At 41.9% G+C, this 26,919-nt stretch overlaps 2 protein-coding genes across 3 annotated transcripts in view; one reads left to right on the top strand and one right to left on the bottom strand.

The window, feature by feature from the left end:
* Positions 1–3,915, top strand: part of aven (apoptosis, caspase activation inhibitor) — a 29,753-nt gene extending 25,838 nt beyond the window's left edge. The window contains exons 4-8 of one of the 2 annotated variants that reach the window (XM_046374083.1): positions 1,031–1,101; positions 2,140–2,235; positions 2,340–2,667; positions 3,180–3,351; positions 3,671–3,915. In XM_046374083.1, coding sequence (XP_046230039.1) covers positions 1,031–1,101; positions 2,140–2,235; positions 2,340–2,667; positions 3,180–3,322 — 638 coding nt within the window. In that variant the 3' untranslated portion in view covers positions 3,323–3,351; positions 3,671–3,915. Of the gene's footprint in view, positions 1–1,030; positions 1,102–2,139; positions 2,236–2,339; positions 2,668–3,179; positions 3,545–3,670 lie in introns of those variants that run through there. The other variant, XM_046374082.1, reaches the window with a different exon arrangement.
* The window catches only part of ryr3 (ryanodine receptor 3), a 93,776-nt gene continuing 70,632 nt past the window's right edge, over positions 3,776–26,919 (bottom strand). The window contains exons 64-106 of the mRNA XM_046374084.1: positions 26,656–26,894; positions 26,220–26,301; positions 25,342–25,472; positions 25,083–25,201; positions 24,565–24,763; positions 23,836–23,930; positions 23,428–23,573; positions 23,133–23,220; positions 22,949–23,041; positions 20,960–21,127; positions 20,515–20,574; positions 20,283–20,417; positions 19,883–19,995; positions 18,621–18,717; positions 17,433–17,545; positions 17,049–17,100; positions 16,891–16,947; positions 16,606–16,705; positions 16,140–16,219; positions 15,898–15,974; positions 15,727–15,800; positions 14,796–14,810; positions 13,845–13,925; positions 13,409–13,497; positions 13,195–13,323; positions 12,989–13,093; positions 12,667–12,748; positions 11,272–12,557; positions 11,093–11,145; positions 10,860–11,022; positions 10,592–10,678; positions 10,201–10,401; positions 9,959–10,089; positions 9,245–9,287; positions 8,672–8,799; positions 8,105–8,165; positions 7,640–7,786; positions 7,027–7,161; positions 6,324–6,480; positions 6,055–6,119; positions 5,773–5,873; positions 5,641–5,692; positions 3,776–4,957 (exon numbers count right to left, since the gene is read on the bottom strand). Of these exons, the coding sequence (XP_046230040.1) occupies positions 4,862–4,957; positions 5,641–5,692; positions 5,773–5,873; positions 6,055–6,119; positions 6,324–6,480; positions 7,027–7,161; positions 7,640–7,786; positions 8,105–8,165; positions 8,672–8,799; positions 9,245–9,287; positions 9,959–10,089; positions 10,201–10,401; positions 10,592–10,678; positions 10,860–11,022; positions 11,093–11,145; positions 11,272–12,557; positions 12,667–12,748; positions 12,989–13,093; positions 13,195–13,323; positions 13,409–13,497; positions 13,845–13,925; positions 14,796–14,810; positions 15,727–15,800; positions 15,898–15,974; positions 16,140–16,219; positions 16,606–16,705; positions 16,891–16,947; positions 17,049–17,100; positions 17,433–17,545; positions 18,621–18,717; positions 19,883–19,995; positions 20,283–20,417; positions 20,515–20,574; positions 20,960–21,127; positions 22,949–23,041; positions 23,133–23,220; positions 23,428–23,573; positions 23,836–23,930; positions 24,565–24,763; positions 25,083–25,201; positions 25,342–25,472; positions 26,220–26,301; positions 26,656–26,894 (5,725 nt within the window). The 3' untranslated portion in view covers positions 3,776–4,861. The remainder of the gene's footprint in view (positions 4,958–5,640; positions 5,693–5,772; positions 5,874–6,054; positions 6,120–6,323; positions 6,481–7,026; positions 7,162–7,639; positions 7,787–8,104; positions 8,166–8,671; positions 8,800–9,244; positions 9,288–9,958; positions 10,090–10,200; positions 10,402–10,591; positions 10,679–10,859; positions 11,023–11,092; positions 11,146–11,271; positions 12,558–12,666; positions 12,749–12,988; positions 13,094–13,194; positions 13,324–13,408; positions 13,498–13,844; positions 13,926–14,795; positions 14,811–15,726; positions 15,801–15,897; positions 15,975–16,139; positions 16,220–16,605; positions 16,706–16,890; positions 16,948–17,048; positions 17,101–17,432; positions 17,546–18,620; positions 18,718–19,882; positions 19,996–20,282; positions 20,418–20,514; positions 20,575–20,959; positions 21,128–22,948; positions 23,042–23,132; positions 23,221–23,427; positions 23,574–23,835; positions 23,931–24,564; positions 24,764–25,082; positions 25,202–25,341; positions 25,473–26,219; positions 26,302–26,655; positions 26,895–26,919) is intronic.

The following is a 26,919-nucleotide window of genomic DNA, read 5'->3' as shown; positions in this document are numbered from 1 at the left end:
AAGCTTCAGGCTGCAAACTCTTCAGTTTTTATACTGCGTTTAAGCCAAATGCACTAGACAGAATCATATGAGCCTGTAAGAGGCTGCACGTGCATTTTTTTTTCTTTTGCATTATTGCCTTCGTTTGACAGCCGATCGTGGACATTTTGTGTGTCTGCAGCCACGAGGACACTCGCAAAAAATAATTTAACGGGCAGTTCCAGGTTTAGGTTTAAAATTCAGAGATATTTCTGAGGCACAGATGTTGCAGAGAGGCTGTTATTGCTAAGGTGTTGATGTTATTCAGTTTACTTAATCGCTTCATTGTTTTGAGTTCAGACCAGTCTCTCCAGAAGTCCATTTCAGGCGTGTTTGCTGCCATCACTTACGTGCAACTCCAGTCAAATGCAAAATATAAATAAAGAATAAAGAAAGCAGCCTAACTGCCTGCATCATTAGCATCCGAGTCCGTTCTTCCTTGTGCGTTTGAACAAAGATGAACGCTTCATCTATTATTCCACCCAAAATCACACGCTCCTGTTAGGTGCTGCTGAGTGTTTCTATTAGTGGTGCTTCACACCTGACACTGTGCATCTTTTGCTGAGTGCTTGCATTGGATGTTTTGACTGAGCTCTCCTCATACATCACTGTTTTAACTGAACACGGTTCTCATTTCGTGTCCGTTTCCTTCCTCCGCCTGCTGACTGTGTGGCACTGCTGTGACTCGTCCTCTGCGCCTTTGTAGTTACAAGAGCCCTCAGCCATTTTATGTTTTGGAAGCAAAGTGGCGTCACGTGCTCGCCCTGCTTTAGCTCTCGCACTGATCAACAGTTTACACAAAGCCATCGACGGCGTTCCAGAGAAACACTGCTTCAGCGTTTCAGACATTTTAGGTGTGAAGGCCTCTCGCCTGCCTTACAGAGGCTCTGCAGCTGGTTCAGTCACACACAGCCTGGAGTTGTCTTTGTCCTCAAAACCAATAAGTCTCGTTTTGACTAAGAACACAGCAGCAGTCGTGTGTCAAACTCTGCTTCTGTGTGTCTTTTCTCAGGGGATTCGTTCACTCAATTCCGGTTTTCGGAAGAGAAGAACTGGGAGGCGGACTCGTTTGCAGCCGGTCAGGTAAATCTATATCCTACACCATCTGCAGCGCTCTGCGTCGTTCCTCTGTTTTGCATGGATTTAACTCCCCTTTGTGAATTATAGATCCCTGAAACAGACCTTAACATCTAGATTGAAAATGCAAAGCAGAAAGAGCTTAGTGTAGCATTGGGCCCGTTCACACCTACCTGATCCAAACTAAGAAAACAGGTGGTCTCGGACCGCATCAAACTCACTATGAAAACATTTTTTAGTTACCTCAGTACAGGTACTGATATGTGCTCATGTCATGATCCACCTGCTGACTATTTGCACTGTTTACCTCACCTACTTGCACTATACTTCCACTCTGTACTACCTCACTTTTGTACTACCTGCAGAACCATATTTATTTTACTTATCTTATTTTATTTTGTTTTACCTAATTCTATTTTATTTTATTCTACTATTATATGTTACTCACTCTTACGTTCTATGTATGCACCGATCACCAAGACAAATTCCTAGTAATGTGAAATGACCTCTTCACTTACATGCCAGTAAAGACGATTCTGATTCTGATAACAAAACAAACACACTGAGCCACAGGTTTCAGACGACTGTCAATCAGGACCTTTCACCCCCTTTTTTACAGGATTGAATAACTAATTTAAACCAAACCTTTGAGAAAAATAAACACTTGAACATACATCATACTTAAAATGATAGAAATCATGTTTGGGAAAAATGTATTTGATGTGAGTTTTTGGTTTGGTCTGCGTCCCCTTGGCTAACGTGGAGGTGAAGGGCTTATGGCCTGTACTGAAGGCAGCCACCAGGGGGCGATTGATCTGTTTTGGCTTCACTTCTGGGTCTCTCTCATATTATCCAGCTTCACATACAAGACTGAAAAATTCATTAGCTACTTGACTTTACTTTAAAGGGTGGATACTTCTAAAGCATAAAGCATAAGCATAAATATATTTGTAAATTTTGCTTTTACTCACTGGCAAAAAAAAGAACATATACTGAATGCAAATATGTGGCGTTTGCTGATTAACTTTCCTGTTTCCTGTCTAGATGTCTGCAGTATTTGTCGACCTCCCGGCGCTCGCAGAGACCCTCAAACAAGTGCCTCTCCATCAGAGACTCAACCTGGAGGCCGAGCTGGTTCAAGTAGGCTGTTTGGCTGCATTTGTTACACATTTTTATAGTAGGAGTAGTAGTTTTGGACTGTAGTTGCACGTGTTCAGTGTTTCTCACCGAATATCCTGCGGCAGGTCTCGACACCAGTAGAGCTGCCTGCTAGTATGACCGTCACACCTAAAGAGGAGACGCCCAACACATCCTCATTCACTCCTCCGTCTGCCGCTTTTAAAGCCCTCAGCACCAACCAGAAAGTCGCTGTGGCTGCCAACCCAGTGTTGACCTCGGAGTCACAGGTCTCTTCGAGCACTGCAGAGTCTCTGCCAATGGCTGACGATGATGATGATGGTGATGATGATGAAGAGCTGGACCAGCTGCTCAGTTTAGAGAAACCAGTTATGGGTGTTTCAGGACACCATTCTGTCAGTATTACAGACGAGGAGAGTGTGGTTTCAGAGAAAGGTGAGTGCACTCGTGCTTTGTTTCAGAGATCAGGTCATTCTAGTGGATTGATACCTCATATGTGTACAGTAAACTTGAAGCTACAGCTAACAGCTGATTAGTTTAGCTTAGCATAAAGACTGGAAACGAGGGGACAATGCTAGCCCGACTCTGGCTTTCTAAGACAAGCTTTAGAAGAGCTGGTGGGGTGTATTTTGTTAACGTTGGAGAGAGCCAGGCTAGCATCTTCCTGTATTTAGTAAGCTAAGCTAAGCTAGCCAGCTGCTGTAGCTTTATGCAACTCTCAACTCTCCACCAGAGAGAATAAGCACATTTCCCAAAATGTCAAACTTTTGCTTTAAAGGCACCAAAATCATCTGGAATTGAACCTAAAAAGTAGAAAACAATCTAACATTTGTGAACACATTAGTCTTCAAACACTGGCCATTTTCTTCAGCGCTAAAAAAAAATTCAGAAATTCTATGATGCTTGGAGTCATTTTCCTCTCTATCGTGTGTTCTTTTAATCTGCAGAGTGCGAGGAAGTGAAGGAGGTGATGGAAGAGAAGATGGAGGAGGTGAAAGACAAAGATGTCACACCTCCCAAGTCTGCATCCGTCAGGAAGGAAGTGACAGAGGAGGACCTGGAGGACTGGCTCGACAGCATGATCTCCTGACCGGAAAGACTTGGATAAAGACAGAAGAGGTGCATTACAGAAACTGGACTTTGGTTTTATTTTCTCCACTTCATCTGCCGTCCTTTAAAAATCACACCGCAGCTTGAAAGCATTCGTCCTGAAACCCGGGTATTTAAGTTTACACTATGGACAGACGTCCTTTAACAGACGTTAAAGGACTCGATGGTTGGATTTTGTCCTCCACTTTTTTTTTTTTTTTTTGCTTAAGAAAAAATGGCAGCCAAGTTCGTCGTCCGTCCATCTGTCCTTATGGGGCTGACTGAGAGACTCTATGTTTAGAGGCAGAGACGGGATGTCATGATGTTCCCTCTGCTCTTCATGTTTCAGATGTAATTCTCTGCTCCTCCTCGCCTGTGAAAGTTATTCCCCAGAGGAGCGTGGTGAGTAACTGTGGTCAGAGAGATCCGAGCTGCCGAAGAGACGGACAACACGTTTGGTTTATTGCGTCAGTTGCTTTATTCATTTCCTCCCCCTCGTCAAAAGAAATGCGGTTTACCAAAGCTACTACATACATACAAATGGCCATTCAATAGCAGTTAACCAATGTGTCGTCAATAAATCCTTGAACCAAAGTCATGTTTTTTTTCTTCTTTCTTCATTTTGTCGTGGGACTCTTCTACTGTGGAAAGAAGTGCAGGCGGGCAGGACACCACAGCTTTTAGAAAGAAAACCAAACTAAGTAACATTTACACAAGGATCATCTAGATTTTATACAACAAATGTTTTCTCTTTTGTTTTTTGTTTTTTTGATGTTGTCAAAAGCCACAAAACTATCTTGAGCTAAAACTGCTTGTAACTAATCCCGAACTAGAACGCACTGCTTGTGTCAGGAGGAACAAAAAAAAGGATTAATTTTTTTTTCTTGCATAGTTTCTCATAAGGCACGTCGGCACTTGATACGAGTCATCTCTCGTCTTGAAAGAACCGTCTTCTGTGACTCTTCATTTCATTTGACAGATGTGAAAGGCAGATCAGGTCTCGCTCATGTCGAACCGGATCAACAGTAGCAGCACAAATCCATTCAGTTGGTTTGGTAACGAGTGACGCTAACATCCTGGCATTAATCTAGAAATTGTGCATATTCGGACATTCAGTCGTCAAGCTGTAACCCTCCACGTGTATCAAATGTCTACACACAACAAATTGTGCAACAGGTCGGGGTTAAGCAAGTGAAAAGGCAATGTGAATCACAATCAACAGAAGAATTTGCATAAAAGGCGTCGTGGCAAGTGACTATTTTCGTTAACAAGGAAGAGGACTTGGATGCACAAACCCGAAATGTCCAATCGTCAGTCGCTCGTCTTAACATCGTTTTCTTGCAATTATACTTCGTCTATCTGAATTTAAAATGAATGATTTCTTTGACTTTTTTTTTAAAAATTTTCTTCAACACTATGGCAGCAGAGAAAGTCCAGCGAGCGTTCAGGCTCTGTTAACAGGGTCAAGTCAAGTTCGGTCTCTTTCAGATGGAAGGAAAGTAGCGAGGGGCGTTTGGGGCGCCAGGCGAGGCTGCCCTCTCTAACCCAGCTGGTCCTCGTATTGCTTACGGAAGCAGTCTCCAGTCGGGAAGAAGTCCCAGCATCGCTCCTGGTACAGCTTCCACACGAAGGACTCCTGGAGGGCAAAGAAAAGCAGAAATGTGTTGATGTGGAGCAGTTTAGAAAGATTTAGATGAGATGAAGGGTCACTACACCCATTCTACGCTTTAAAATCAGTTTACTCGTCACGGCGAGGGTTTCTAAGCCTCCTCACTCATGTCTTCTGGATGCGCAGGTGAGAAAAAACTAGTCATGTGTACATTTGTGCTTTCTGTTTACAAACCCAAGCGCGCAGATTGGTAAACTAAAAGATTAACTGTTTACAACATCAAAGCAGAAAACTGATACTTTTTTCCCTATGAGCAACCTAATTTGGTTTTCTTTGCAGCCCACAGGAGTTACTTTATTTTCCCCTTTGCTAAATCTGGAACATAAGAACAGTGCATGAACATCAAATAAAAACAACTTTAGGCTCAGGTACATGACAATAACAAGTTAATTTAAAAAAAAAAGAAAAAGTCAAAGTGAACCCACGCATTGCTTCTTCCTCCTGCTACGCTGCACTTATGCAACATAACAAGTGGGTTGAAATGTTGCACAAGTAAAACCTGCTGAAGTTTCTTTAACCTTCCTTCCTTCCTCAGGTGTCTTGAGATTGATCAGACATGAGGTACAAGACAAACCGCGTCTCAGTGAAGAAAATGTTGAAGAGAAGCGATCTGAAGGCAAAACAAAGGCTTCGAAGCCCTCGTCACGTACCTGACCCGTGTGCTCAGTCTCGTCCTTGTTGATCAGGTACATCAGGAAGAACCTGCACACAGGAGAGAGTATGGGTGTCATCAGAAACAATCGTCGGCGATGAAAACATTTTCGGATTGTCGGTGCACTCACAGGTAGTTGGCCAGGTTGTGCTCTTGTAAGGTGTGGGTTTCAAACCCGTGAGGCGTCCGGTCGAAGTAGTCGTTCCCAATGCCGCAGATGAAGCATTTGGTCTGAAGGAGGAGCGAGAGGGAACGTATGTTTAGGTCACTGGTCATTTGGCCCGAAGCAACAGGAACACAGAGACATTGTTCACACCACCTGAGGTGGACCAAACAGGTCTCGTGTCAAAGCACCTTTAGTATCAGTATTTTCCTCCACATTTACGTATCAGCATAAGGAAAAGAGTCTCACCTCCATGTCCTCCTTCACCTGCTCCTGCTGGTCTCTCAGCTCACCAAAGGCATCAATGATCAAACCTGAAGGAGGGTGAAACAGTTGGTCAGAGCACCGAGTATGATTTATAACACACCTGTCAGGCTGATATGAATATATGACAAGGCGGGTGGAAAAGGCAATAAATGGACAACGATTTTCTGTTTCAATTTGTGCTTTAGGAGGCAGAATGCGGACACGGATGTGTTGCAGAAGGTAAACGGCATGAAAGAGTAGAGGCAGTGTACCCTGAATGATGGCCAGCAGGATGACAATGACGAAGAAGAAGAAGGTGATGTCAAACAGGATGCGGTAGAGCTCATAGGGGTCTCCAGCTGGGTCCTCCAACTCGTCTCCAATACCACCTCCAGCTCTCACACCCACGTACATGTGGAACATATAGCACTGCCAAGAGGGAAAAGGGAAATCAACTTAGACCGTCACACGTTTTTGGCTGCGGTGACGAGCAGAATCAAAGGCGCCTGTAGCTTGTTATGCGGCAGTTAGAGCTGGGAACCAAAAGCTGACATTTTCTTTTTGTCCTTTATTTCAGACATGAGAAATAAGTGAAGTTCACTTTGTGGCAGACGGTTCAACGTGCAGCTCGAAACACGGTGTCATGTACTGCCTGAAGACAAAAAGCTTCAGAGTTTCCAGAAGTCTAATAAAAGCAGTAAGTTGTTTGAAAATCATTCATTTTCAGACTTTCAGTCATGTACAAACTTTCACCAATGGAAAAAAAAAAAAAAAAAATCACAAAGCTCACAAATGAAAAATACTTGCAGTATTCACCTGCATTCATACATAACCTGATGAAGGTCATTCTGCTAAAACATTCCAGTCAACCATTCAAAATAAAAGCCATAGGAATCTTTTTCAACTCCACACAGCATGTTTTACTTAAGCAAAAGGAAGCTATTTTCTGTTTTCAGAAACTGGAAGTGGACGTACCGTCATCATGTCGTCGCACTTCATGTCGGGCTCGTCTTCGTCCTCGCTCTTATTGTAGAACTTCCTGAAGAAGTTGAAGGCCACCACAGTGTAGAGATAGACGACGACAGCCAGCAGACCCACAGTCAGCACAAGCTACAAGGAGAGACATTTGCTTACAATACGGTACCTGCATGCATTTTAACATTTTATTTGACCTACATTTATTCAAAGGGACAATTTTAGCTGCGAGTTGAGGGGGCAGCAACACAAATGTCTTCATCTTGTGGGTAATACTTCTAGACTTCTAGCTTTTGTCTGAGCTGCAGCAACATTTTCCAGGCCTCTGAGCTGAACCACGGATTTCATGGCGACTCTAAAGTTGGGACGTTAGAAATAAATCACTTTTGTGTGATATGGTGGATGAAAGTTGCTTCACCTGTGTATCACCTTTAAATCTACTTTTTCCACTGAAAACAACACACACATGCAGTAACAACTGAAATCCCCATTAACATCTGCCCTCCAGAAGCCTGGAAAAAGGAAAAGCTGCTTTGGCATACAAGTTTAGTGTGAAGTGATTTATGGTGGTCTTATTTGTACTCTGGCTCCCTCTGGTGGTCCAACATCTCACCTGCTTGCCATTGTGAGTGACTGAAGACAGGATAGTACGAAGAGTCTTGAAGCCCATGGCGATGTCCAGCAGATGAGCAGCAAAGAAGAAGTTGTTGAAGTGTCCAAAAATGGACATGGTGGTGTACCAGATCAGATACAGGAAGTTCTGTAGGAAAAGAAAGGCTGCTTATTACTGACAAATGCAAAAATACTCCACGGGTTTCTGTTTCCCTATAGCTTGTATGAAATTTTAATGGATAGTTTGCCACACTATTGTGACATATGTACATTTTACATTTTTATATAAATCACAGAAGAGCTGTGTTGAACCACACTTGTCCACAGTAACCAGCTTCAGTAAAGGCTAATGCTTCTTTCCTAGTAGAGCTGATGCGACTGAGGCTAATATAGGAAATAGGAATATGAACACAAAGTACCTTTAGTACACATTAAAGAAGTTTTAGTACACATCAAATAAACCTACATTGTCAGTCAAAACCACTCCCAGTTTCCAGATGTGGTACTTTGTATCAATGGAGCTCAGCCTGTCAATGGAAAAAAAAAAAAAATAAATAAAAAAGATGAATCACAGAAGTGGTGTTGCTGTATAACTGGCATGCAAGCACAAAATATGCTTATTATTGGTAAGATGTGGAGATACTGGATTGTATGTGTTATGGAGTGACCTTAACTAACCTCAATCCATCGAACAACGACAGTCAAACTCTAACTTAAAATCCTTTTGAGTGCAATTTTCACAAAGGTGGGTTGTGCAATTCTGGAAAAATTCCATTTTCAGTTGTCGATAGGAACGTTTGTCAGTGCCAATAAGGCAATAATTACTTTAGCTAGTGCTAAAAAAAACACTCTGTGAACACTATTTTATCCTGTACTTGGTTTGGAATAAAAACACCTCACCAACTAAAACCTAAAAATCATGTGTAAAAGTGTCCTCCTACGCAGACACCCAGTGGAATATAAATGCCCGGATGCATATTGGAGTATATTTGATCCTGAGAGAGGAAAGAGAAGCTGAGGGTTGAGTTTTCACCAGGAGACGAGGGAAGCCTCCTTCTCTACAGTCTCCACTGTGGGGTCAAAGTCCAGAGCGCTCTTATCCAGGCCTAAGAGCTCAGCGATGCGTTCAGCTCCGTACAGGTCGCCATATTTGTTGATCACCTACACATTAGAGAGGGAGAACAGCAGAGATCAGCTCGGTCACTTAACATCAAACTGTGAGCACCAAGAGGGACGTTTGAGACAGTGGTTTTTCATATATATGGTGCACTCACATAATATGTGGTTTTCTCATATAAATTCTAGTGTCTCCCCAGCAAAATGAAGCAGAGTTAAAGTTTACTATAGTTTATGTTTATCACATGATACTATTACCCTCACATGACATGTAATCAACTAAACAACTGGAAACCAGCTATGAAAACGTTCAACAACCTCTGACTGAGGAACTGGATACAGGAACAGGAACGGATACAATATTCCTACATATTTAGTTATACCTACGAAATCAGGCTTTTTAGTCAGCTTTGAGGGATCCGAATAACACAAGTTCATCATTTCAGGTCAAATTTATAATAGTCTACAGATAGCAACTGATCAGACTCACCTTGCGCTTGATAAACTTGTCCCAGTAGTTGCTGGGGAAAGACCTGCAATGGAAAAGTACACTTATGACTCAGCTCGGCTGTAGTAAAGCAATTAGTAGATAAAATGCATCTATTAAAGAAGCTTTAATAAAAAGGTCCACCCACATATTCTCATGAAATCCTGTGGCAAACACTGGCTGCTAATGAAGCTTCACATAATGCCAGTTTTCATTACTGGTGCTTCAATTTTTCTCCTTCTGTTTGAATAAGGTATTCAGTATACAGTAATATAATAGCGCAAGCTTTAGTGTGTTCAAAAATGAAATATTTTGGTGCAAACTGGTACACCTCATTTAAGTAAAGCTTTAACTGAATAACTGTTGACTCCATAAAATGTTGGAAATCACAATTTCACAAAGCCAAAACCCACAAAAGATTCAGTTGAAAATGACATGAGAAGAATAAAAAGTTGCAACTCCTCACACCGAAGAAGGTGGAACCTGTAAGTGTTTCAGCAAGGTGTAAGGCTGACGACATATTCGTCAAAGAAAGATATTTTTATAAAACTGCTAAGTATTAGAAGAAGCAGGGTGAGGTGTTTTACTGTCGGTTCACCAGACAAAGTGTTATGTACGATAATCTGGGATGGTTGGAAAGTCTCATTTTCTTCACAATGACAGGTTGTTTAATTATCCACCTTAATCGTTAAAACACTCCAGATTCCAGTGACTCACGGGGTGTTGATGACGAGTCGATCCCACTGGCCCTTGATGTCATCATCGGACGGCTGTTCAGTGATGTAGAGACCATCGAATTCAAGCTTTCTGGCAATCTCTTTCTCTCTCTTGAACACCACCAAAGGAACCTGGAGGTAAAGTATTAAGTAGGGTGACAACAAAAAAATTTTACTTACACAACAGTGTCGTCTGCAAAGAAGTTATTAACGGCTAACTGAGGACATTCTGAATGTACCGACCTTCAGACAGTAGTAGCCGACCAAACAGAGGAGTGAGATGACAGTGTGGAATACAGCCAAGAAACGCAGGGCTGGTAACATGTAGCCGGTGCTCTCCTGCAGGACAAACTCATCCATGTCAAAGAGTGTGTCTTCATCGTCCTCCTCCTCGTCTCCCCAGCGGTTTTCATCGTCTGTTTCTTCATCACTTTCACCAGTGACCTAAAGAGCACAGAGTGGATACCACACTTAATACATGAAACAAAGCATTGAAGGAACAGAATTTTAAGAATCACTGCCACAATCTGAGGCATGCAACTGCTAATATTTGAAACTGCAGAAGGAAGTGCACAATACTCAGAATTTCTTACATTTTCTTACTACATTTAAATCATAACTTTACTTGAGTTACCTTGTAGAAGAGAAGAATGAAGTTGATGGCAAAACACACAAACAGAGCCAGGAAACGCAGGTTGTAGAAGTTCCGAGCCAGGTAGTTCTGTAGGGAAAATGATTGACTAACTGAATAACTGAAGACCAACTTCTGACTGATTCGCAACTGTCTGTCCACATACCGCAAACAATCTATAGAACACGTGATTCGTGATCAAATAAAAAATATTAAAGAAAAAGACAGTGAAAATATTTAAAAAGAAGGCATATGTGTTGTGAGGGCTCACCAGCGTCTTGGTCAGGTAGACGTCCAGAAGAGCGAAGATACTCGACATGATGGCAGGTGCCGCCTCTTTAGGCTGACTCGATCTGGTCTTAGGCTTCTCCTCCATCACTGGCTCCTTAGCCTCCTCCTCCTTGGGCTTATCCTCCTTCTCCTGGTTCTCTGTGCTGTATTCAAAGCAGTTCATTTTATTGTGTGTGATGATATTTAATTTTCCTCTCACTTAATTTTACTCACTCTGCTTTCTCTGGTTCACTCTCGGGTGTTTCAACAGGCTTGGCAGCAGCTTTCTGCGAGGGAGGAAATATATTTTCATGAGCTGAGAGACTAAATGGAAGTGATAATTAAAACCAGATATCTAGAGTGTTTAAAACTGTTACCCATACAGATGAAGTTATTCAATTTTGAATGCGAACCTTCTTGTGATCAGTAGTGGAGGTCTCTCCGCTCAACTCAGAAACATCACCCAGGCCCGGCTCCACATGTTTTCCTCCTTCCTTCTTGGGCACCATCAGCATCTCTAACATCATGTCGACCTCTGCTATGTCGCCTGCTGGCGTCATGGCTATATCCAAGCTTCCTGATGACTCTATTGCCTCCACTTTCTCCCCTTCAATCACATCTCCATGGATACCAAACTGGGTTGGGTCAGGCATGTTTCCGAGGATGTCTGTCACCTTCATGTTCTTGGCTCCCTCAACCAGGCCACCGCCAAACATAGAGGACCAAATGACATGGAAAAACCCAAATATGAGGCCATAGATGCCCTTAAAGAAGCCGGTGAAGAGCATCCAGAAGAAAGAGAAGAAACCTGTGATAACTTCCCTGATGCTCAGCTTCCTGAATTTCTTGAACTGCTTGCGTAAGTTTTTAACAGACAAGATCTGGCGGACGTTGGCGATCTCCTTCTTTACGGAGCGGCAGGCGGTGGTGAAGGCTGAGGCAGACTCCAGGGCACTTTCTTCTTCTCCAGCAAGTTCATCCAGGATACTGTGCCCATCTTCCTCTTCCTCCTCCTCAGGTTGTTCAACCACATCTGGCTCAGAGATCTGTGAGGCCAGCTGCATTTCAAAAATGGTGTCCTCGCAGAAATTCACAAACATTTCCATCTTCTCGCTCTCTCCGCCCTCGTTCACCACGTCAAAGATGAACTGACGCTTTGACTCTTTGACCTGCGGCTTCTCCCACTGCTCACGGCTCGACTCGCTAATCTCAAAATACACCCTCTCAATCCGCTTTGCGCTGCCCATGATTTCAATACGTCCCAGATAAGGCTCGAAGTAGCTCAGCACACTCTCCGCCAGGTCTAAGAAGGTGGCAAGTCTGGAGTCGTGTGGCATGTGTTCAGACAGGTTGGTCAGCAGCACTGCCACGTTAAAGCCGATATCTTTGGCCGGCTCATGGAATCGCTCCACAAACTCCTTGTAATTGAACATGTCATTCTCGTCGGCCTCTGCACACGAGAGCAGGAATTCAATCTCAGACTGGCTGTACTGCTTCTGGCTCTCCATTGACTTCTGGAACTCCTTCTTTGAAATAATGCCTTTACATTCAGGATCATACTCCTTGAAGTTGTCAGAGGTTGTCAGGTCCTTCAGTTTGAGGAACATATCGAAGAACTTCAGGATCATTTCCACATTGTTAGAAGACTCCACCAGAGTGTCAACCATCTGCTTTCCAATTGTTCCGTTCACCACGTTACCTAGTGATGGAGCACATGCATTTAAGTGACCACTGTGTCAACACATTTGTGCTGCAAATATTTTGACACGTCTGTTCTTTGACACTGACCGACAGCTTCGGGCTCTTACCCTCTAGAAGAGACAGCATCATGACAACCATGTCCTTCTGTAAATCCATCAGCTCTTTCAGCAGCTCGATCTGACTGGCGTCCTACATGGAGATTAGTGTCTTTTGGTAAAAGCTTTACAAGAACACAGAGTTGTGTGGCCTACAAAAGTCTTTTACTACAAAATCATCATTAAATAGGTGCTTAAGGTTCTGTAAAATGCAACAAATGATCAGCCTACTATGGTTTTACGTGCCGTAATGCTCTCTGTTTTAGAAGCTGAACCTTTTTATAGTGTAGAAGAAGATGCTTTAAAATTACATGAATTGCAAGTTTTATTGTACCTGAGACAGCTTCATTTGCATGTTGGCAAATACATGCAAGAAGCCCACGACTGCATCCCACAATCTGCTGTGAGCTAAACTCTGCTGGTTTCCTATACATGGGCCCTGAAGGAGAGAGATGATGGGCTCAGCAGGGAAAAAAACATTATTAACTATCTGATCTGCTAATTTGAGTCTTCAAATTGCTGATTTTATCAGCTTCTTACCTGAATATACTCAGTCAGTGAGTTGAATATCTGCTTGGCAACAGATAAAGCTTTGGAGAAGTTGACTTTTCCAGTCTCATCAATGACATCCTTGCCCGAGTAGTACCAGTAGAAGTCACTAATGGATTCCTAAAGAGCAGGATCAGATTAGTAAACAATTAAGATGGTAGCGCGTGAGTATCTTCTGTGGTTCTACTATTTGTGCTTTACAGACCTGAAGACGGAGCAGATAGTCCACAGTGCTGATAATGATGTTGACCGTGGTTGTGTTTCCAGTTTGGGTTCTCAGGAAGTTCTGGAAATCTGACAGAAGGAAACATTTTCTCATCCTTATCATCATCCATGTTTTTATCTCCTCTTATGGATCACTGTGCCCTTACAGAGCAGTGAACAAACAACTTGTTCATTAAAGGGAAGCACTGATTCATAGGCCAAACATTAATATTGCAGGTCGTATGGCAGGTTAAAAAGGATTTTGAAGCAGCAACTTAAAAAATATATATATTTTTCATGTGAAATAAGGTTATACTGAAAGTTGTTTTATGCGTTTTTAAACATCAGTATCAGCCCAGCATTTCACAATCAGTTCATCCCTAATACAAACAAAACCATGCTTCATTTATCACTGAAAATATACGAATAATCCTCACCTCCATTATGGCCCTCGCACAGAAGTTGCAAAAAGCGAAACAGATCTTTAGTAAACTCATCATTCTGTAGCACCTTGGAACCTTGGGAGAAAAGACATGCTGGTGACTACAACTGTGGCCCTACAGGGTAATTTTAGTCTTCATTTACACAACAGAAAGAGGACTAATAATACGTGAAACTCCCCTCAGAAGCAGTCAATATGAGGCAAGCAGGACAGGTTTCATGTTCCAAACATTTCTGAAGTCCAGGACCTTTAGATTGCAGGTTCAAAACTGAATCCAAAGCGCTTTTTTGTAAAAATGCTCTTACAATAAACAACAATGAAACACTAGGACATTTCCATAAGCTGGAGGAAGCCTCATAACTTTCACATGCAGGCCGCGACTGGGCCTGATAAAGGGTTGTCATTTCAGGAAAAAAAAACAGCTGACAGAAGTGGTTACCTAATTAGCTCTAAAAATCAACCAGATAATCCATTCAACAGAGTTAAACAAAATGAGCAGAAATACATCTCTGTGAACAGATAAAACCATGTGAAAGTTAGACATCTGTATGGAAACCAGCTTTGTGAAATAGGCCCAAATCCAAAGCAAGACAAAGCTTTGCTTAGGCTGTGGAAGAGTCCACAAACCTTTTAGTCAAACCCTTGGGAGGTGGCACTGATAGCCTTACAACAACAAACTGGAGCATCAGTAATTGGATTTGCATTAGTAAATGTTATCATGAAAGGAATGGGAACAAATAACACACAAAAGGACAGGCAATGGTTTCTGAAGATCCACTTTCTGTGTACACTCTAACAGTCTGCATGCACAATGTGTCCCTACAGATGTCTGGGGGGTGGGAGAGGCTGGGTACCAAATAAAGCAGGGAGTGTGGAACACAGATATGGAAGAGACATTCGGGATGGAAGCACAGCCATATCAGGATGATCTAAATTTGCTATTTACCCCGCTGAGTGTGGACTGCCATCGATGGGTTTTTAAAATGACAGGAAGGAGACAAACAATACACGAAGACATAAGCAAAAAGAGAGGACATTGAGTTACAATACGAAGAGATATGAATACATCGGCTACGAGTGAAAAACGAAATCATGCAGTTAAAAAGTATAGTTTTAGACGGGGGAAATCATAGGCCTGGGTTGTGTCTGTGTTGCATCTAACAAGATGAGCACCAAATAAGAATTCAGTCATGGTGAAAAATTCATAACAGTAACGGAGACACGAGTAGTAACAGTGACTTGTTAAAACACAGAACTCGGTGGAAATGTTTTAGCAGAGGACTGAATGATGAAAAGACGGACATAGTTTGATGTGAAAAGCGCCAAGTGCAGAGTGTTTGTGTTGGAGATCTGGACCACGTCCTCTAAGACAAATTATGTACTGTTAACAGCCACTCACTGCTCTAAAATTTATGGGAGAATACAGTACACATCCATCTCAATATCATCACAAAGTTTAACAGAGAGTGGATTTCTACTAAATTCCAAGCTACATATCAACAGCCCCATAATACATTTAAAACTCACCTGCTTTTTTTTGCTAGTGAAAAAGAAGACAGAGACACCACACTGATGACTGTAGTGAATTAATCAAAATTCACATTGATAACAATGTAATTTTGATTGTTTCACCTGCACGGGCTATACACCAAATAAGAAAATAGGAACTGCCATATTTCAGCAGCTTTGAATAGGCTCTTAGTTTTGTGAAATGAAAAGAATCTTTAATTGTTTTGTAATCAACAGATGCTTCAACAGTGGGGATCGATTGAACTTCAAGGGAAGACTGAGGCAAAGTGCGATGCTTGGAAGACTAAGGAAGGGAAAAACGGGTAGAATATCAAACATCCCATCTAATAAGACATCTCTTCACTTACTTGAACCTTCCTCTGTCACCATGCCAAGTCCTTCTGCTTTGTTCTGCCTCTCAAATGCATTCAAGTCCAGGACACTAAGTAAAAAATAAAAGAATAAAAGAAAGAAAGAAAAAAAACCCTCAAAAATCTGCATAGCAGTTTCTCTTTGTAGTACAGATGATATATCAGTACCTGCAAGACTGCATCAGTCCTGAGAGGCTCTTGAAAAAGCCTGCATCTCTTTTTTCTTTCAGGTAATCAAGCATTTTCTGGGATGAGACAGAAGAAAGACATTAAACATCCTACCGTCCAAATCAAATGTTACTCTGCGTTTCTGCATGGATAAATCCTGACAGATGGACAGAACGATAGAGGAAACGGGAAACATGGATGAAGTTGTGTTGCAGTTGACTATTTGAGCCGTATAATCTGACCTGCTGAACTTGCACGTTGCCTCCGTTCAGGATGGAGATTCCCAGCTTGAGGGTGCAGGTCACCATGGGGCCCAGGCGACCTGATGATAAAGGAACAAGGTGGGATAAAAAGAGGACAAAAACAGGTTTGATTGGTTCCAGCAAAATTGTAAAGTATTCAACACTGACCCTCAGAACTCTGCTGTCATCAACGAAACCCCTCTGATATACATTTAGACCTCATGTAGAGACAATCCACCACATCTTAGTGGGAGGGAATTCTGATACACAGAGGTTATCAAATTATATATAAAAAAATAATAAAACGTCTTTATGTAGCTGTGGTCCAAGAAGAACCTTCATGTCTGTGGCTGAACTGTTACATAAAGGGCCACTATTGGTCTGCAAGCGAGGAGAGGCTGCACAATAATAATCCTTTAAACTGTCTGCAAAATGTGCAGCTGAGACGCGATCAGTTCATCATCACCTTTACTGGCGCTGATCATCTGCAGCACCATCTCAGCGGCCCCGCGGGCGTGCAGCCTCGCCTGCTGATAAAGGATCTTCTGCTTTTCCATCTCTTTTTCCTGGCGAGCAACACACACACACACACACACACACAGTCATCATCAACACACATTTTACTGTACCTGTTCTTAACTTTTTTACAGATATGATATATAACGTTTTGATAAACAATGAGTTACTGTCAAAAGGGACATTATTTTAAATTATTATTTTTTGTTGAGGGGATCTCTGCCTGCGAGCATACCTCAAAAGTCTTTTCTTTCCCTTCCTCCTCTTCTTCCTCCTCATCCTCTGCACAACTCTGAAGACGCGCAGGTTGAATTTCAAAGGTCAGTTTTCATGTGATTAACACGTGTTTTACTTGTGAATATTTATGAATAAAATAAAATTTAAGGCTGCTACCTTTGCCATCATGTCTGCATATGCAATATACAAAGGATCTTCTTCCAAGTGACTGGAAAGGAATCACATCAAAGTAAAATCACAATTTATCATTATGTGTGAGCAAGTCAACTAGCATCAAAAATATGTTTTATACTAGATGTAACAAAGAGGACACGTAATTCTCAGTGTGAAACATAATCAATATACTAAATCAAACGGTTTTATTTCTATAGTGTATATATTTCTGTCAATGGAGATACATGAGATACAATTTAATGAGGGAATATTTACCGCAAATAAACCAACAGTGTCAGATACCTCGTCTCCTAACTAACTAGAAATGTGCAATATGAAAAAATTCCAAATGCATGCAAACTCTGATCCATCATTTAACTCTCTCACCTTCTCTCTGTCAGAGCGTTGTGGCTGAAGTGAAGAATAAGCTGGTGGAGAGGGTCTGGCTGGATCTCAGCCACCTCCTCTTCCTCTTCTTCCACAATTTTCATCGGGGTTTTCTGCAGGAGTCCACAGGCGTAACCTGTTAGCTCTGCCCAAGTCTCACGTGATCACTGATCAGCCCTCTTATAAAACATCATGCCACCACAGCTTCAATTCACCAATTCACAATTCATGTATATTCACAAACTCACTGACAAGTGTGCCCATTCACACATTTGTGAAAAACACTGAAATGAGTAACGTTCAACTAGCACTGGCATGCAGATGAGCTTTTGTCATGTCCTGATGATCCGTGAGGAGGACAGGACATGGAGAGTTAAGAGTGGATGATGAACAGCACTGGAACCAGTTTCCAAATACATGCATGTTACAACAAACGGATCGAAGCAATAAGCCATTTGGTGATATGACTCTGAACATGAAGAATGATCCTGACAGAACAGGAACGCGACAAAGAAGGACTAACAAAACTAGACAAATCTCCAAGAGTCCAAACTAAACTGACAGATTTGTAGAATAAAAAAAGTAATCTTCCCCAACAAGAACAATGAATAATCCGATTTTTGAATTGTATCTCAGGCTGTACTTTAATCTTATTCAATGGCACATTTTTAGTGTCTTGATGAATTTGCTGCACACCTGCATACAGAAATTTAATATGGAATGTGATCTTCACATGACTATGCGAGCATGCCACTGACGTCACGGCCACAGGACGTACTGTAACGTCACCTTCACACTCACACTACAGACTTACAGAGTACAGCGAAAAGACAACTGATGGGTTGGATCCAGATCTGACAGCCAAACAGCTAGTGACTCCTAGAGAAAGGCCCTCCTTACCACTGCTGTCAGAAAGGCATAGCCTGCTTTTCTAGCGCTGTGAGTGCCGGAGCTGGCCCTGTGTCTCCTGAGCTGGTCATGCATCCTCTGACCCCTTATGGATCTCTGTTTGAAGGGTTTTGCACGCCTACAGCGGGGGCCCCTGGGCGCTTTGCGCGAGGTCCCCACCCGGGCGCGCTCCCAAGGCTCGACGGGCGCGGAGCTAAAGAAGCATTCGGCAGACAGGACTGGCAGAGGGGTGCCAACGCAGGGCACACGGGGCAAGGGCAAGGCGAGCCCAGTACTTACTGCCAGATCCTGAACTAGCTTCTCCTCAAAGGAGTACTCCTCTGCCTCTATCCAAAGTCTCTGATAGGCCGGGATGAAGAAGTTGATAGCGCGATGCCTGGGGAAGGGGGAGGTGAGGGGAGGTGGGAAGGAATGGAGGGGAGTGGGGAGGGAGGTACAGTGGCATTAGGGCGGGTTCTGGTGAGTTTTTGGAGGAGACAGGAAGGAGAGATGTAGGGGGAGGAAGGGGTTACAGGAAGTGCATTTCAGGCAGGGTGGTGATTGGTCAATGTGGGACCCACTGGCTCTTCTGACTGGTCACGTTTGGTCTCTAAAATAACTGCAGTTACTTCCATCAGGTTGTAAACATAATTAGAAGAGCATGCACACTTTGGGAGAGATGCAGTTTTCCAACAAATTGTGGATTTGCCACAACAACTTCTTGGCTTGCAATTATTAGATTTCCATCACATATTTTCTTTAACAAAGATGCACAGATGTGTTGTAAAACTGCACAACCTTTGGTAAAATGTCAAAAAAAGTACTTAAATCATCATAAGAACAGTAAGCAAAAAGGCATGAAACCAAGCATACTTCCAGGTAGCCAACTAATGAAAGTCAAAATTGTATTCAATAGATTTCTTTCTGTCTGTCTTCTTTCTTTTCTTCATTCCTCCCTTCAGCGCACACCTGGAATGAGACAAAGGCCTGCAGCTCGCAGTGTGTTTCCACTTTCCAAATAAGTTTGTTTCAGTCATTTCTTGGGTTCATTCTAGCTGACCAATCAGAATCAACAGTGCAGAAACAACTGATTGCTGGGCAGAGATCGGTCCACAGCCTGGTGGATGAAAGGGGAGGGAGTTGAACAGATGAAGCATTCGCCCCGTAGTTTCACTTTACCGTCAGCAGGGAGAACAGGCGGTCAAAGCTGGAGGCTTTGAACGCCCTTTCCAGCCAAACCTCCCGATAGCCATTCAGGAAGTAATTATTATTTTTGTATCTGAGAGAGGATGAGGTAGTGTTATGCAAGAAAACAACACAGAGGAGAGAATGTCATTAGGGAGGTGAAGAGGGGTTTACATGGGCACACAATTTAGAGAAGGAAAAAAGAAAGCCCCAATCCCTCGACTACTTGGTGACTGCTTGTTATGTACGGTTAGACTGAGACAAAGCAATGTCTTGATTGTTTTTCTGTTATCATTTTTTTAATATTCCATGTCAATATTCAATTATTGACATTTTAAATCAGTTCCACAAGTGCGACAGCAGTAAGAGAGACTCACCTGGGTAGATTGTAGAGTGGAGCCATGCGGAAACAAGCCACCACAGCACGCTTACGTTGTTTGGACAGCAGCTTCTGCCACACACACTTCTTATTTCTCAGAGGCTGCTCCACCTGAGGGACGAGGAAAAGACAAATGCAAAGTAAAGAATGGCTGACTAATTACAATAAAGACAATGTGTGTGGCATTTACTCTGAATAAAGCCTTGTAGATTGAGGTAAATGACTAAACTTGGCACCGGATTATGTGAAGCCCTTACTGTATCTCATAAACAACTCCCATATTTAAAAAAAAAAAAATGCTGATCTACTATTATGTCTAAAGAGAAACAGAAATATATTTTATTTTTTACTTTTTACACTTATTCTTTAGACTTAACTGAAGAACCATGTGTTTTTACCTGCTCCAGGTGGAAGACTGCAGCAGAGATGCTCTGCACTCGGTCCACTGTGTGTTCTGGGTTTGCGGGTTCCTCAGTCTTCACCACCACGTCCTTGTACAGGTTCAACTGCCACTGGACTGCTGGGTCATCAGACTACAATACAATAACAATGAAATCAACAAATAAACAGCAGCATCACACTAAACAGTAGTGACACGTCAATATTAAGCTATACAGAACACCATCTTACCTTGTCCTGGAGATGGAGATTCTGACGCAGGTGGTCCTTCACTTCATCATCTGTGTCTTTCTATGAAAAGAAAAATTGTATTGTGGTGTTAATACAGTACTGCTTTATATCAAAAGTAAACAGTCTTGGTGCTAAATGTATATAAAGCCATCACTATGGACTGCATCTGAAAACTATCAGTAGTAATAATTCTCTAAATAGTGTTTGTCTAGAAGGGGTTTAGTTTGCATCATTCTCTTTAAATCTTTCTGGGTGAAGCAGACCATACAGACTCAAAGTTACTTAAGTCTCAAGAGGCACCACTCTGCCTTACAATATGCAGTACATGCATCTTTGAGAGATACTGCATAAAAAAGTGACCCTACAGAATCTGCATCTGCATTTAGTACTTTGTATTTATGTGTCATAAAAATCTTTGTACCAGCTCCTGTTTTTGTCAGCTTACCAGACTGTAGCGTATCTTGGCAAGGGAGATGAGCTCCTGGTCTCCCGGGGTGCACATGTTGAGGCCGATGGGCAGCATCTTCTTCAGCGCAGCTACGATCAGAGAGGTCTGGATGGAGTAATACTCGCCTCGACGCCGCTTATGTTTCCTCTCCTGGTCCCCCCCTGACTACAGACAGAAAAAGACATGAGCTCAGTGGGTTTAAGGTGCTCAAAACTTGTACCAACTTTACAAACTGACTGTTTTTCAAGTCATCAACATCAAACATTTGCTCTCCTCCTGTCCACAGGTGCTGCTTTTGTTTTGTTGTGGTGTTTATGTAATTGATCTGAACGTCTAAATCAACCAAAAAAAATGTTTTTTTTCCCTGCACAGTACAAACAGACCTAAACTCAGTTTGGTTTGATCCAGACCGAGACCACCTCTTTTGTTTGATTAATGTATGGCTGTTAGGTCCAAACTGTGGTGTTTCTTAAATCAAATGAAAAATTCTAAAATCCTGAATGCTGTGTTTGAGCTTTGCATCAGATTGATGCTTTTAAGTTACGTATGTTTTTTAATTTTCACCAGGCAACTTTCAAGAGTTTCTATTTTTTTAAATTAACGTAATATTTCAGCTATAGCGTGCAAATCAAATTCAGCCACCAAATCTGACATCCCAAAAAAGTGTGTTTCCTCTTCAAACCACTAATATGAATCACAGACTCAGGATCCAAAATGCTTCAACATAAATCAGTTAAAAAATAGAGTCCACAGGATTAACAGCTCAAGAGCTTCTCTCCGCTTTGAGTGATCGTGTCAAAACAACAAAAGAAAGCAAATAAATACATGAAGTGCTGACAGCATTCAGATATACGACCCGACTTCACTACGACTAATATCCACATGAAATGTCATATGTCGTAAAGTCTTGGCGTAGAGGTGAATTTAAGAGGTGTGAACTCATACAGATGATTTGTGGAACGTCTCACGTCTACATATTCAGCATATGCAGCACATGTCGGGATCTATTTTTTTTTTAAAAAAAAAACAAAACACAGGAAAAGTGCTTACAAAGGCCTTTCCATTCCTTAGCAAAGAAATACAGCAGCAATTCCTGCCAGGGCAAGAAGTGTGGCGGTGCTTTTCCAATGTGCTGACATGGTGAAGGGAGGAGCAGGAGATAAGTCCAAATTAAACCCAGAGAGAACTAAGATGTACTCTGCTCCCTCTCCTGGGCTCGTTTCAACAGGACAGATGTCTCACAGGATGAAGAGGTCCATCTTCAAAAAGTCCTGTGAGTCCACTTTACCAAAGTCAATGTACAGTAACATTTCAAATCTAAAGGGGTTCAAACTATTATTAATTCAATTCAGTTTATTTATATAGCGCCAATTCACAACAAAAGTTATCTCATGATACTTAGAACAAGTCTAGACCAATCTTTTTAATTAAATTGTAACATAGAGAACCCAACAATCCAACAACAAATTATTATTATTACTATTACTGTCTGAACACACAAACCATTAGACCAGTATGAAATGTTGATTGATGCGGGTGGAAAGAAATTGCCCAGTGACTGTTTCATTTAACTGATTATTTAAAGTGTAATTCTGGGCTTTTTCTATTTCCTTTTTCATCAACTAATCCCACAAAACCAGTCAGTCAGTCTTTCAATGCACTTGTGTTGTGTTACTCAGTCCAAAAGCCATTAGATGCAAAGATTTAAAGATGGCTCACAGATATAAATTATTCCAGCAAAGGCACCGTAGATTTTAGCAAATGTTACTAAAACAAGAGCAAATGATGACCTTTTCACCACAAATCAATACACATTTAGTGCTCTGGTGAGTATGTATAGCAGAAATGAACTTCAGTGTCCATAATCAACATACTAAAAAAAACATGTTACACAGACTTACCCTTTAATGTACTAAACTGATCATCTTATTAGCAGCATCTAAAATTTGATTCACCATATTAAATGATAATATCCACTACATTTACCTTGGACATCTTCGTCTTTCCCTCTCCAGTCAGGAAGCCCAGATTGTTGATCTCATTCTGAACCACAAAGTTTTGCTCCTCACGCTTGAAGTTCTGGTTTCAGAGGACAAAAAAAAGAAAAAAAGAAGTTAATTGAGGAAAACATCCTCCTGACCAGCATCCATATAGTCATACTGAAACTTACATGGGATTTACACCAGAGGATGAAAATCTCAGCCACCATCCTGAAGAGCTCAGTGGAGTCTGCATCTGGCTCCTTCAGCCACCTGGACCTGGAATGAACCACGACATGAACCAGGGACATTTTCTACATTAGGTCATCTTACATCTGTGCACAACATGACAATATCATAATTCAATTAATGAAAAATATAGTTGGATAGTGCTCAGGGATTACAGAAACATATGGGGAAAAGCTGAACAAACACCAATATTTATAAATTAACATTTTTTTTTTCTTTTTTAACATTATATTGTACCTGTTGTTGTCCACATAACGAATGAGCATGGGGTAGAAGGCGTAAAGGTCCCTGCAGAGCACAGCAAACTCATCCAGGATGAGCAGTTCGGCCTCCTGGTTGTCACCTTTGCTGTCAGCCTTCAGCAGCTCCTCTTCAGCCACAACCTGAGTTCGCAGCACATCAACAACTCATCTCCAGCAATCACTTCATTAGTAGGAATGTCCTCACACACAACCCCTTCCAAGTCAACTCTAATGGCCTCCTCCCTGCTGTCAGTAGGTGACAGAGGTTTTTCAGCTCTCAGTGAATGAGTATTCTTGGAAAATCTCCAATGAATACTGACATCTGAATACATACACTACAGGCACAGCAGCTTATAATGGCGTCTGCAAAAAATGATATGTCTAGTATATTCTAAGCTCTCACCTTCACTGTCTTCTTCCTCAGTTTGTCCAGTGTGGGCAAGAAGTGGGTTCTCAGCAGATCTGCTCCGGCCTTACAGATGATTGGCTGAGAGTAGACTGGAGACAGAGACAAAGGACAATATATTCTGGACATGTGCAACTGAGAATCTGATGCTGTCAAAAGTACGACAGTTGTGTACTTTAAGTTTCAAGAGCACAGAAATCAAAATCGGTCTTCTGTCCCTAAAGATTATTGGCTCTGGTGTCAACTGTCACAACTATCAAGCTATATTTAGTACTTAGTTTTAGGACAATGACAAGCTTTTAGGTTAAAACAGCAATTGTTTTTTCCCGAATTCTCACTGAGGAATGTGCACTGAAAATGCAAATGTTCTAAAAAAAAAATTGATGTTATTGTATTAATATTAGGTTCCCACATGGGTCTCCTCATTTAAAATAAACTTCACTTTTTTATTAGTATGCTGAAATTTGACCTTAAATTTAACTCTGCCCTTGTTAATATTTTTCAAAAGAGAAGGAGAATGAGGAGGGCAGTTTCAACCCCATTTTTGAGCATAATCGGTACAGCATCTAATAAAATGTAAATCTACATTCCTGTAAAGCAGTTTGGAATATTCTCTGATATCACTTGACAACCCTTAAGAAACATTTCAAGCTTGGAAAAAACTAACCAGTACGAAATCTTGTTAAAATCTGTTCTTCCTCTCACTGCTTTGAGCCTGGAACTCACCCGCAATCCTCTTCATCCAGGGTGCATCATCGATGCCCAGGTTGTTGTTGAGGATCTTGAGGATGTTTCCCAGGATGATGCTGAGGTGTTCAGAAGTCACCATAGTGCAGGTCTGGGCACCAAGAGGCGAGTTCTCTGGACCTTTCTCCCACCAGTAGGACAGATAGTTACACAGCATGGGAAGGATGACCTCAATGACCTGCAGGAGACAGACTGAAGATGAACTATCTGGATGACTGAAGAAGCAGGAACGGAACAATGTGTCGTGTTTGGGGCCATTAGTGATATTATAAGTCCAAGAATATTAATATATTAAGTTAATGCTTTGAGTAATAATTGAGGTCACACAAAATATGCAGCAGCAGCTGTAGCAGATGCTGAAATATCCTGACTTTTAGTCTTCTCTATAAACACTGGAACTCAGTGGGAGACAAGTAGTGGCCATGTTGTTGCTGGACCAAACGCTTCAAAAATGCAGCTGTGTGTGCACATTCAAATATCCCATGAGCCCTTCAGACCTGTGGCATGTCACTGTAGCGAGCCCCGGACTCTGAGACATCGTTCACATCTTTCAGCAGTCTGTCAAGGCGAGGCATCTCAGGACACATTTCTTCCACTGTGTCAGGCATACTGAGGACTGAAAGGGAAAAATATGAAGACAACATTTTAAACAATGTGAATTTCTTAAACTCCAAATTATACACAAAGCAATGTAAGAAGGCGGCAAATGAAAGGGATAAGGATCAAAATTAAAAGCAGGATCAGGTGGACGCTCACTGGCTCTCTCTCGGGGGGTCTTGGTGTTGAAGACAGAGAGCGGGTTGTGGGCGTTCAGGTCAGGCTCCAGGAATGCCACAGGCATGGCCCCCACCAAAGTCGCCAGACTCTCCCCAAGCGCTGGAAGATGCCTGCAGATCAACGTGGCAAATCATGCAGTGTAATACAAGAGACGAAATAGTAATCAAATGAAAACTTGGTCACAGCATGGCTTCAAAGGCTTTGTTTTTCGGTTTGGAAAGAGTTAGTACAGTTAGTTAGTAACCTTCACAGAGCACCACAAGAAATCAGCATCGATTCAGACCAAGATAGCCAAGGCTGTGGTCAAATTTCTTCACAGGTTATCTTACGACTTGAATCAGATTTCAATGTGTGAAACTGTCTTTCCACTGGCGTTTTAGGAGGGCTGACTGGTGTGTGACAGCCACATGGGAACAGTGCGGTTTTAACAAAGGACGTTTTACAGCACGTCCCCTCCCACTGGGCCACGAAATCTTTTTTTCTCTTAATATATTTTCAGAAAATATGATCATTATTCTGTCTGACCAATGTCCAAACAACTGCCTTCATTTGGTAACACATACTGTGTCATAGCAACTGTGTCACAGTAGATTTTTCAGTAGGAGTACATGAGGTGGTACAGATCATCCCACAATCATAAACACAGATTTTATTAGAAAGCTTAGCAGTCATGTCCTAATTAACAGTGACAAGCATAATGTAGTTTATGAATTGCTGTTTCACAGCTGCTTAAAACTAAAACTCAAAATCACAGAAAGTACAGCAAGCATTCAGCAAGAATTCTTAAACTTATTGATCAAATATACAGTGAGCATGAAGCCAGTTTAGATCCTTTTGCATGGTTTAAGAAAAGTCACCTCTCAACAAAGACGTTCTTTCCTGTTCCCAGAGAGTAAAAACAGGTCAAGATTCGGTAGCAGGAAAGCTGCACATCATCCACTGAAAGGAACAAAAAACATCATCAAGCACACATCTACTTTTAACCAACAGCCAATTTGTAATTGATAGGAGGAGAAAAGACAGATTAAAAATGAATAACTTCTATTTAAACCGGTGGGAATGTTTCTTCCGTGGAAATGTAGGAACTGTGTGCATAATGGGCATGTGAATACTGGACGTCTACACAAAGTCAGTTGACTCTTTTGCATTCCAACTTGTGAATATGTAATGGACTTGGAGTGGCCTTAATTTAACACCCCATCCCTTGTGTTTTCTTGCATTTCGTTCTATTCTATTTTATTTGCCACTAGACAGAAAACACAGGGGATGATGGGTATGGAAGCACAAACTCACACAGCAAGTCCACTCCGAACTCAAGTGTCTTGATGTGCTCAAACAGGGCAGAGAGGATAGGCAGCAGTGCCACAGTCACATAGTTGATGCTCTGGCTGACGCTCTTCATCTGGGCACGAGACTGCATGAACTTCCCCAGTTTCAGCATCTCCAGCAGCTTCTCCAGGTCCTCCGAGGCGTTCTCAAAGAAAGCCCGGAACCCGGCTTTGACCAGCTCTGAACCGGACTTCATCACTGTTCTGAGAGAGAGGTGGGAACACAAGG

Source organism: Scatophagus argus, chromosome 19 (assembly GCF_020382885.2).
Source record: "Scatophagus argus isolate fScaArg1 chromosome 19, fScaArg1.pri, whole genome shotgun sequence".
NCBI classification, from domain to species: Eukaryota; Metazoa; Chordata; class Actinopteri; family Scatophagidae; genus Scatophagus; species Scatophagus argus.
Note: the sequence above shows the minus strand (reverse complement) of the source record. Positions and strands in the feature narration are given on the sequence as shown.